Below are 9,516 nucleotides of genomic sequence, written 5' to 3' on the forward strand. Positions count from 1 at the left end.
GAGAAGAACGCTCGGTTACCTTGTGCTTCGATTTAGGTTTTGCATTCGTTGATTTGTACGGTAGGTTCTTTCTTTTTCTTTCATTTGATGAATTTTCATGTCTTTTCGTTGTCTGAGATGAAATGTTGGGGCTCTGTTCTAAATTTTCTTTTGAGGTGCCTATGATGATGTTTACGGGAAGAATTAGGTTCGGGTTGTAATTCTCGTTGTTTTATGCGATTTGCATGAATGTTTTAGGTGGAATTAGAATCATTTCGGAGTACATAATGTTTGAAGTTTGCAGTTCTTCTCTTTGTCTGAGGATGATATGCTTAGGGTTCTGATCCACATGATTCTTCTTTCTATGACAATTATAGGAAAAATTAGGTTTGGATTATTAAGTCATTCATTTTAATCCTATGATTATTATAGTCATGGGAAGCAAATGAAGTGTTTGTTATAATTTTCGTGGATTTTTTCTAGTTTAATCAGAATCGGATCGAAGAAGGTGTTATTAATTATATCTCTTTCCATTGGAAGTCATGGATGTTATATTTTTCTTTCTTTGATTGCGTTTCGATGAATTTTCAATTGGCGGTTCCTATCTATACGCTGTTCTATTCGAGATGACATTCATGCTCAACAATACTATCATCGTTTCTGTCTTTGTTGACTCTTGTGCTTCTTCAGTAAATCCCTATCGAATTTAGTTTTTTCATGTTTGATCTAGTTGCAGATGTCGTACTCCCGAAGGTCTAGATATTCCCGCTCCCCTTCATATAAACGATCGGTCTCAAGGTCCCTGTCAAGGTCAAGGAGCCGTTCAAGGTATTTCTTGCTCATAACCATCTGCTTGCTTGGTTTTCCATTCTCTAAATCGTTAAGTGTGGTGCATTTATTTTTTATTTTTTGGCTACTTGATTCGTTTTTCAGGAGTCCTTCAAGTGACGTTGAAAATCCTGGGAACAATTTATACGTCACCGGTTTGTCACCTCGAGTGACTAAAAGAGAGCTAGAGAAGCATTTTTCTGCCGAGGGAACAGTACGTTCTTGGCTTCTTCTTCTTTTTCTTTTTCTTTCTTGGCTTATATACTTAGTGGCCGAGTATATCTTTTGTCCTTTTGTGTTGATGATTGAAAGTATGGACTATTTTATCAGTTCTTGTGATTTTCTTTTAACTCTCCAGGTGCTAGATGTTCATCTTGTGGCTGATCCGTGGACTAGAGAATCTCGTGGATTTGGATTCATTACCATGTCTAGTAATGACGAGGCTGAACGATGCATCAAATATCTGAATCGATCTGTACTTGAAGGTCGTATAATTACTGTAGAAAAGGTAAACATTGAACCAAGTATTATTTCTTAGACTTAGGGTGCTTCTCATTATTACTGTTGTCTTGTTCTTTAACTTTGAATATTTACAAAATCTCTGGACGAGATTTGAATTTTGCTTCTATGCACTTGAAGTTTTTTTGACAGCAGGTGAGCTGTGTGTAGCAGCTCTTCATCAAACTCAAAACTACAACTAAACAATCGAAACAAACACATGAAGTCTCAGAACATTGGGGTTGTATGCCCTGCATCTCTTTATTTCTGCCAATTGAATCATGTGTTATCTCAGTATTTTAGCCCCTCTTTTTTTTTTTCTTTTTCTTTTTCTTTTTCTTTTTCCTGTTTGTCTCTCTACACTATGACTTCAGCCCCTGCTGGTACTTCTCTTAGATGGATGTTTGAGTTATCTCATTTTTTATCTTTAATAATTTGATAGGCTCGAAGACGGAGAGGTAGAACCCCAACTCCTGGGAAATATCTTGGACTTGTTAGAACAGTTAGTGGTGAGATTTTAATCTAATGCTGGCTTATTGCTGTGAAGTGTGTTGATATTTCTGTCTAATCCGTTTCATTCTAACAGAGAGACACAGGTCGTCGCACAGCTACTCTTCTCGGCGTTCTCCTAGCTACTCTCCATATAGAAGCTCGAGTTGCTCATCTCATTATTCATCTGATCGTAGCAGGAGTAGATCCTATTCTGTTGACCGACGCCAAAGATCGTTCTCCCCTTATAGCCGTCGAAGATATGATTCTCCGGACTATAGGCATCATAGGTCATATTCTCGATCCCGCACACCGTATAGGTTACCTACCAGGAGACGCGACAGGTCTTACTCACCTTATGACTGTTATTCGCCTGAACCTTACTATAGAAGGCACAGGCATTGGTCCCGGTCATATTCTCGATCCCGCTCACCGCATAGGACACCTACCAGGAGATGTGACAGGTCTTACTCACCTTATGATTGTTATTCCCCTGAACCTTACTATAGAAGGCACAGGCATCGGTCCCCTGAACCCTACTACAGAAGGCGCATGCATCGATCCCCTGAACCCTACTACAGAAGGCACAAGTATCGGTCAGTTTCTAGGAGCCTTTCACCGAGGAGGAGAACCTTAAGGAGCTACTCTCGCAGCCCCTCCCAGGAATCGAGGAGTAGTTATTCACATAGCATTTCCTCTGAACGAAGCAGTAGATCAGGGAGCTATTCACGCAGTGTTTCTCCTGAATCAAGGGGCTCAAGGAGTCGCTCTTGCAGCCATACCCCGAGACGACATTATGAGAGTCCACGTAAGAGAGGGCGTTCTGGTGGGAGTCAATCGAGAAGTCAAAGTGTGGTTTCAAGGTCTGTTAGTCCTGTTAGTCCTGCTTGATTGACTGATCTAAGGACATCCTCATATAGCCAAGATATGTTGGAATTGTTAATGGGAAGTGTCTTCTGCAGCTCAGTCACTAACTATTTTCTGTACCTGGCCATCAACAGCTTCATGGCCATGATTTACAACTATTAAGTGCCTGCCCGTGGACTTAATAGTGTCTGCGGGTGGAATATCATATATTTAAATTGTGATTTGGGACTTTTGCTATTAATAGTTTGCTACCATTTTCTGCTAATATTTTGATTTATTTAGCATGTATTTCCTATTCTGTCGGGCTTTGGTAGCTTCTGATATCACAGGAGACTGATCATCTCTCGTTAATAAGATGAGCAGAATTAGTTTAGTTGGGTGAATTGATGGTCTCCGTAGTTATGATGTTCCAATTTTCAAAAAATTTACAGTTCGGTTGAGCTCTTGGTTTCTCCATTCTCTTCAAATGATTGGATAATTTTGATCCGGTCGAAATCTGTGGTGGGGTCAGTTTCTAAGATCAAAGCCAGTTTGAAAATTCTATGCTATTTTACTAAGGTGTAACATATTTCCACACAACTCCTCTAAATAAAGCACTTGTATGGTATGGTATAATTTGATCTCCACTTGATTTTGGCTGGTTGATGACTACAAAAATTGTAAGATTGTTCGTTAAGAAAAGATCGAGCTATACATTGTAAGATTGGTCTGATTTTTCACCCACACTCAAAACTGCAGCCACTACTAATCAGTTTCTTCTTCGAAATTTACCCTCTTGCCCGTAGAAAACATGATGTAGAAAAGCGCAGCCATGAAATAGAGAGCAGAGGTTAGCAATAGAAATCCTTGGAAAGAGCCCACAAGCTCCACGAAGAAACCAACCCCAACTGTTCCCACAATAGCAGCAAGTGTCCCAGCAGTGTTGGAAATGCCTGTAATACAAGAATTTGGTGTCAATTTATCTACGAAGGAGAATGAAATGGGCTGAGTTAAAATTTTGATTCAAGCTGGTATGATGCCATTATGTTCGACTTCTTTTTCACTATGCAGTCGTGGGTTGTAGAAGTTAGGTTACAAAAAATAACATACCGTGAAGCACACCAGAGTATTGCGGAGCAATTTCCTGTCAAAGATATGGAGGAAAAGTTCAGAAGTGCAAGAATTGAAGGTTAACTAGATATCTCACAGATTTGATATTCCACCTGAAGGTTCACAAGGAAACCTGAGTGGCTGAAAGATTTCAGTCCAACTGCCAAAGTTAGCCACGCGGATGCAATTGATGCACTTCTGGCTGAAGTGAGGCCGATCAGGGCAACCCCAGGGCCGATAAAGCCTATCGACTGGCGTACGAACAAAAAAAGAAGAGAAAAAAGGGCATGAATAGCTGAAATTACAAGAGGTAATTGAGGACAAATACAGATGTGGAGGGCAAATAGAAGAGAAAGAACGTAGTAGTTTTCAGTTTCTAGGTATTTTTCTCGGTGAATCGCAACTGTATACAACAAGTAACTTCTTTCAATAGTCAATTAAAATAAATCCCATCATCCAATATCCCAAAACATGACCAATATCTGTTTGCTTCAACTCTTTTGCTAATCCTAGAGATTTGTCGATTTCAAGGGGAACGAAATCGATTAAATCCTAGTTTATATATGTGACAAATCTAAGAGTCCTGTCTTGCATAAAGAAAATCCAATTTATGGAGAAAAAGATCACAAAGAGTAGCAGTAATCAGCGACAAGATGACATGATATTGCAAAAGAATGAGTAGCTATTACAATGCACCTATGACACTACTAAGAGCTAAGTATATCCTAAATGACTAACAATTCAAAAGTACATAAACAATGTAAGACTTATTGTTTCTTAGGAAGCCAGAGCAAAGTGCTGCTTGTACATGATCCCAATCCTCGGTTAAATATTTCATTTCTACTGATTTTTTTTTTCTTTTTTTCTGAAAACAAACGGATTTCCTAGAATTCAATGAAAGCTGGTTGTAAAGAAAAGTAAAAAATGTTCACCTGCATAATTTTTCGAGTCAAGGTGATAGATGTACCACTTCGTATTAACCCATCTGACCACAATCCACCAAAATATCCCATCAGTGCCATCACGCTCCACGGTACAGCACTAAACCATGCTGCTTGTCTGAGGTCAACATGATACACCTGTAGTGGAAAAACACCGTCCGGTCATAAATTTCACAGAGAATTTATAATGTAGAACTTATAAACAAGTTGGCTACGAGTTCCTCACTGAGTTGAAGTAGATAGGCATCCATGAAAGAATCACGAAGAATCCCTGTAGGAAAAGAAATGCCATTAAAGTAAATGTAGTACATAAGTTTCTTCTCCCACTTCCTAAATACTCCATTCGCAAAATACAGTGAAAACTGAAATTATATGAAGATCATAAAGTGTATGGAGGCGGCATGAGTGTCTGTCATATGATAGAGAGAGAGAGAGAGAAAAAAATAGAAAAAGACATCTTTAGAACTCGTAAGATAGAACAAGTCCTTGTTCCAAGTAAGGTTGTAAAAAAGAGGCATCAATTAACCTAAGATGTGTTGAGGATTGTTGGGAGAGAGTCCCACATTGGCTAATTAAGGGAAAGATCACGAGTTTATAAGGAATACATCTCCACTGGTATGAGGCCCTTTGGGGAAACCAAAAGCAAAACATGAGAGCTTACCCTCAAAGTGGATAATATCATACCATTGTGGAGATCCGTAATTCCTAACATGGTATCAGAGTCATGCCCTTAACTAAATCATGTCAATAAAATCCTCAATTGTCGAACAAAGAAGTTGGGACTCTCATAAGTGTAGTCAAAAGTGACTCAAGTGTCGAACAAAGGGTGTACTTCGTTCGAGGGTTCCAGAAAAAGGAGGCGAGCCTCAATTAAGGGGAGACTGTTCGAGGCCTCCATAGGCCTCAGGGAAGGCTTTGTGGTGTACTTTGTTCGAGGGGAGGATTGTTGGGAGAGAGTCCCACATTGGCTAATTAAGAGAATGATCATAGATTTATAAGTAAGAAATACATCTCCACTGGTATGAGGCCCTTTGGGGAAGCTCAAAGCAAAGTCATGAGAGTTCATGCTCAAAGTGGACAATATCATACCATTGTGGAGAGTTGTGATTCCCAACAAGATGGATTTATCCATAAGGCTGTAAAAAAGAGGCATCTATTGAACTGAACTAAGATGGATTTGTCCATCTCTTTGTCATGTAAAAGCCACAGAAAATTTTGGCTAACAGATCAGTCAACATCTTCATTACAAAAGCCCACCAGAGAGGATCCTACGAATTAAATGGAAGGAAATGAGTTTGAGCAGTACCCAACTATGCATAGCATTTGCAACGATGAGAGACCATGTTGGCATTTTAGAAAGTAGCCGCTTGAAAGGAGGAATCACAGTGGTCCTGGGTACGTTCTCGACCACTAGAGGTTGTTGCCTCTTGTTCAGTACATATTCTAATTCGTATTTGGATATCTGAAGATTCCGATCAGGAGTACTGGATATTGCAGATAACCATACCAAAACCCATAAGAACCCTGACAACCCAAAAATAACAAATGGTCCAAATATACCAGCTTGAGACATTAGGATTGGAGAGAGCATGAGCCCTATGGCACTTCCTAACTGAAATCCAGCCATTGCTATACCAACGGCCCTGGCTCGTTCTGTTGGAGGAAACCATCTACACGGGAAAGAGAAGGGTTTATAACATAATTTGGTTTGTGGTCATCTAAAAGTACAAATCAGGAAGCTGATAATCAAATGATCCATCACTGGCCTTAACACCATTGTTATTTTAAATTAAGCAGAAAGTTCAAAATCAATATTACCTAGCAACCATGTTGTTCATACAAGGAAGGGCCACACCTTCAGCAACGCCAAGCAAAGCACGCATGGCAAGAAGTGCCCATAATGAAGTTTCAGCGGCCCAAGGAGTTAGAAATGTGGCCAGTGACCACAAAGCCACCCCCCAGGCCATGACCGTCTTGCCACCGTAGTAGTCCACCAGCGCTCCGCCGGCTATTGGTGAAACAAAATAACCCCAAAGGAACGATGACTGCATGAAGTCCAATTCGTTAAAAGTTGCAGGCGATAACATTGTTCAAATCATATACTGTTAGATTCCTAATAGTGCTAACTGAAGTCTAATCTAGAGAAAATAAAATCTCAAACTTGCAATAAATAAGTGATAGAAAACCGATCAGCTAATGGTTAATTTGCGACGCCTGGGAAATTGTCATGAAATATCATACGAAGAATCATAAATAGTCACTACTTCCATCAATTCTATATCTTACACCTGCCTGTAGAACCTAAAACTCGCAGAAAAGATAATACTTCACTCCTAGAGGACTGTGTTGCGGAAACAAAACAGAGGAAGAAACCAGCTATTGTTCTGCCGCAAAAGTAATTAATGAGGAATACAGCTACCTGAACTATGCCGGCGAACGATCGACTCCAGCCATGGGATAAAGACAACGGAACAATAGCTACCGACATCACAACCCGATCGGCGTTACAAAGCGCAAGAGCCAAAGCAAGCATGGCCACTACCTTAACCCTCTCAGACGTGATAAACTCGAAGAAACTCGGCGCCTCGACATCCTTATCCTCAGCAAACGAACCGAACTGAGCATCGTTCGAGGAAACTCCAATTCGAGACGGAAGAACGAATCCAGAAACCAGCGACGAACCGTTCCGAAGTCCAGAACCGGGGGGATATCCCCCCGACGAGAGGCTTCCGGTACAATTTCCCTTGGTCAATTGGAAAGACCTTGAAGGCAATTTGAATTTCGCCGGTTCATGTTTGATTGGCTTAGGGCTCCGGTCACCGGAGAAGCCCCGACAGCGTACCGGACCGCCGAGAGCGATTGCAAAGTTCATAGTGATCGAGAGACGGAACCACTGACCACCGCGCGACGACTGAGACAGGCCTGGATACTGCGAGTTTGAGAGCGGACTCCGCCCAGTATTTGCGTTGATTACCGAAAATACCCCTAAAATGTTTCAGACTTATATGGTAAAATGTGTAAATAAATGAATATTAGAGGGGTAAGACTGAGATTACGTGTTTCCATGGTCCAGTCCATCATATTGACCTTGACGGTTCCCCTTGGTTGTAATGTCGTTCGGGAAATGTAAATAGCACCTACTTAATTTAATTTGTCCCACATCGGAAATATTGCAGGAGGACTGCACCAAATGCCATTATAAAAGGCGCCCGAGATTAATTAATAAAGCATACCTTTCTCGGCCTTTTGGCTAAGATCAAGTGTAGTATCTGTTCTTATCAGTTTAATATCTGATACGTGGGCCATCGGCCCACATGATATTAAATTAATTTTTTATGGGGGAGGGCCCACCACGGTAGCTTGCTACTGGGGCCCTCGAGCGTCGCCCTTGCGTTGCACTATATCATGGGCCTGGCGCACCCCTCCAAACCCAGTAATAAACATCTCGCAACTCTTCCAGATTGTTCAGAATTTACCTGGTCGTGTATTTATCTTAACTAAGTTTAAGATATTAGGAGGAAGAATTCCATTCATGGTTACGGGTATTTCTTAATAAAATATGGTACTAAGGTAATAATTGAGGTTTGAAATCAATATACCCTGATATTTCGACTTTCAAAAATAATTTTAAATAATATAATGCTTTAAAAATACTTCGGCACTTTTATAAATGGGCTACAAATGTTGGAAGCCTATTTAAAGTATGATCTAGAAGAAAAATCCTCTTTCAATATTTCGTTAATTATTTATCTTATTAAATACCCAATGACATCGAACTACCAACGTCAAATAGGTCCTCCAACATTTTATTATTATTTTTTTTTTTTTGAAAAACCAATAATTTATTAAGCATAAAATTAATTAAAAATCAATAATTTATTAAGTACAAAATTAAATTAATAGGATCATAAATTTTATGAAAATCAAATTAATAGGATCACAATTTTAAACAGAATAAATAAACCAAGTAGCTATCAAATTAATAGGATCACAAATTTGAAACAATATTCGAATAAATAAACCAAGTAGCTATTAGGCATAAAATTAAACCAAAGAGTTATAGACACAAAATAAAAATATTGAATAAGTTACTAAACACAAAATAAAAAAATTTGAATAAATAAATATCGAATAAGCCAATGAGATTAAATATTGAATAAGCCAAGGAGCTATTCAAAGACAAAATTAGTTTGTAGTTTAGAGAATTATTACGATACTTATTTCACACCCACTTAAATAAGGTCACACCCACTTAAATAAGGGAGACACAACTTATGATTTAACTCGATTTTTGCAAGTAGTAGCTAACATTTTTAGAAACTTGTAGTAGCTAAACCCTAAACATTTTTAGAAACTTGTAGTAGCTAAACCCTAAACATTTTTAGAAACTTGTAGTAGCTAAACCCTAAACATTTTTAGAAACTTGAAGGACTCAGGCATATGACTATTTCAGAACGTCTACACAAATTAAGACATTCAAGAGTGTTACCTCACTCAACATCGTAGCCCTTCTCCTGAAGCTCTGAAATAACCTCGTTTCTCATCCTGAACCATAGCTTCTGGGCCTCTTGCTCCAGCTTGTTCTTCTCTAATTCTTTCTCATAGTTATAAGAATCCTTATCAAAATCAACCATCCCCTTTGGACCGATCGCCGTTCCGATCATTCCCCCCTTCGCAATGAACTCCTCCATAGCTTCTTCATCACCTGGGTTTCATAATGAACTCAAATCTAGTTATTACAATCACATCATCCAACCTTTAATTTAAGCAATCACCCTCTAACTAATAAACTCATTGCAACTAAACATGGTTGTTGTAACTCCAT

The 9,516-nt window shown here is 39.2% G+C and overlaps 2 protein-coding genes and 1 non-coding gene across 8 annotated transcripts; 2 read left to right on the forward strand and 1 right to left on the reverse strand.

The window, feature by feature from the left end:
- LOC111785269 (serine/arginine-rich splicing factor SR45a-like) lies at positions 1 to 2,926 on the forward strand. 6 transcript variants are annotated; one of them, XR_002813647.1, is made up of 6 exons: positions 1 to 60; positions 716 to 807; positions 913 to 1,021; positions 1,166 to 1,315; positions 1,447 to 1,814; positions 1,892 to 2,227. XR_002813647.1 is itself a non-coding variant. In XM_023665677.1 (6 exons), exons 2-6 carry the CDS (start codon positions 716 to 718, stop codon positions 2,683 to 2,685), a joined length of 1,212 nt encoding a protein of 403 aa, XP_023521445.1. In that variant the 5' UTR covers positions 1 to 60; the 3' UTR covers positions 2,686 to 2,926. The 6 variants fall into 6 exon arrangements, 1 of the variants encoding a protein (XP_023521445.1); XR_002813644.1 differs by having other exon boundaries at positions 1,462 to 1,814; XR_002813646.1 differs by lacking the exon at positions 1,892 to 2,227 and having other exon boundaries at positions 1,462 to 1,549; positions 1,748 to 1,814.
- Positions 2,927 to 3,244: 318 nt separating this feature from the next.
- Positions 3,245 to 7,878, reverse strand: LOC111785268 (probable anion transporter 4, chloroplastic). Its single transcript, XM_023665676.1, has 9 exons — positions 7,748 to 7,878; positions 7,111 to 7,676; positions 6,510 to 6,736; positions 5,998 to 6,361; positions 4,918 to 4,962; positions 4,683 to 4,829; positions 3,864 to 4,001; positions 3,751 to 3,784; positions 3,245 to 3,593 (listed from the first exon to the last, which is right to left on the reverse strand). The coding sequence occupies exons 1-9, from the start codon at positions 7,770 to 7,772 to the stop codon at positions 3,406 to 3,408; spliced, it is 1,734 nt and encodes a 577-aa protein (XP_023521444.1). The 5' UTR covers positions 7,773 to 7,878; the 3' UTR covers positions 3,245 to 3,405.
- A 42-nt stretch (positions 7,879 to 7,920) lies between these two features.
- On the forward strand, positions 7,921 to 8,116 carry LOC111785271. The gene has a single exon (XR_002813649.1). It is a non-coding gene; the product is annotated as a U2 spliceosomal RNA (small nuclear RNA).
- The last annotated feature ends 1,400 nt before the right edge of the window (positions 8,117 to 9,516 follow it).

Source organism: Cucurbita pepo, unplaced genomic scaffold, assembly GCF_002806865.2.
Source record: "Cucurbita pepo subsp. pepo cultivar mu-cu-16 unplaced genomic scaffold, ASM280686v2 Cp4.1_scaffold000425, whole genome shotgun sequence".
Lineage (NCBI taxonomy): Eukaryota > Viridiplantae > Streptophyta > Magnoliopsida > Cucurbitales > Cucurbitaceae > Cucurbita > Cucurbita pepo.

What these genes read in the sequence shown, in the direction of transcription:
- LOC111785269 (XM_023665677.1), top strand. Translation starts at nt 716, where the DNA reads ATGTCGTACTCCCGAAGGTCTAGATATTCCCGCTCCCCTTCATATAAA. An exon ending in ATTTTTCTGCCGAGGGAACA is followed by an intron (nt 1,022 to 1,165) that starts GTACGTTCTTGG and finishes TTAACTCTCCAG; the next exon opens with GTGCTAGATGTTCATCTTGT. An exon ending in GTATAATTACTGTAGAAAAG is followed by an intron (nt 1,316 to 1,747) that starts GTAAACATTGAA and finishes ATAATTTGATAG; the next exon opens with GCTCGAAGACGGAGAGGTAG.
- LOC111785268 (XM_023665676.1), bottom strand. Translation starts at nt 7,772, where the DNA reads ATGATGGACTGGACCATGGAAACAC. An exon ending in CGTTCGCCGGCATAGTTCAG is followed by an intron (nt 6,737 to 7,110) that starts GTAGCTGTATTC and finishes GACTTCATGCAG; the next exon opens with TCATCGTTCCTTTGGGGTTA. An exon ending in GTTTCCTTGTGAACCTTCAG is followed by an intron (nt 3,785 to 3,863) that starts GTGGAATATCAA and finishes TATCTTTGACAG; the next exon opens with GAAATTGCTCCGCAATACTC.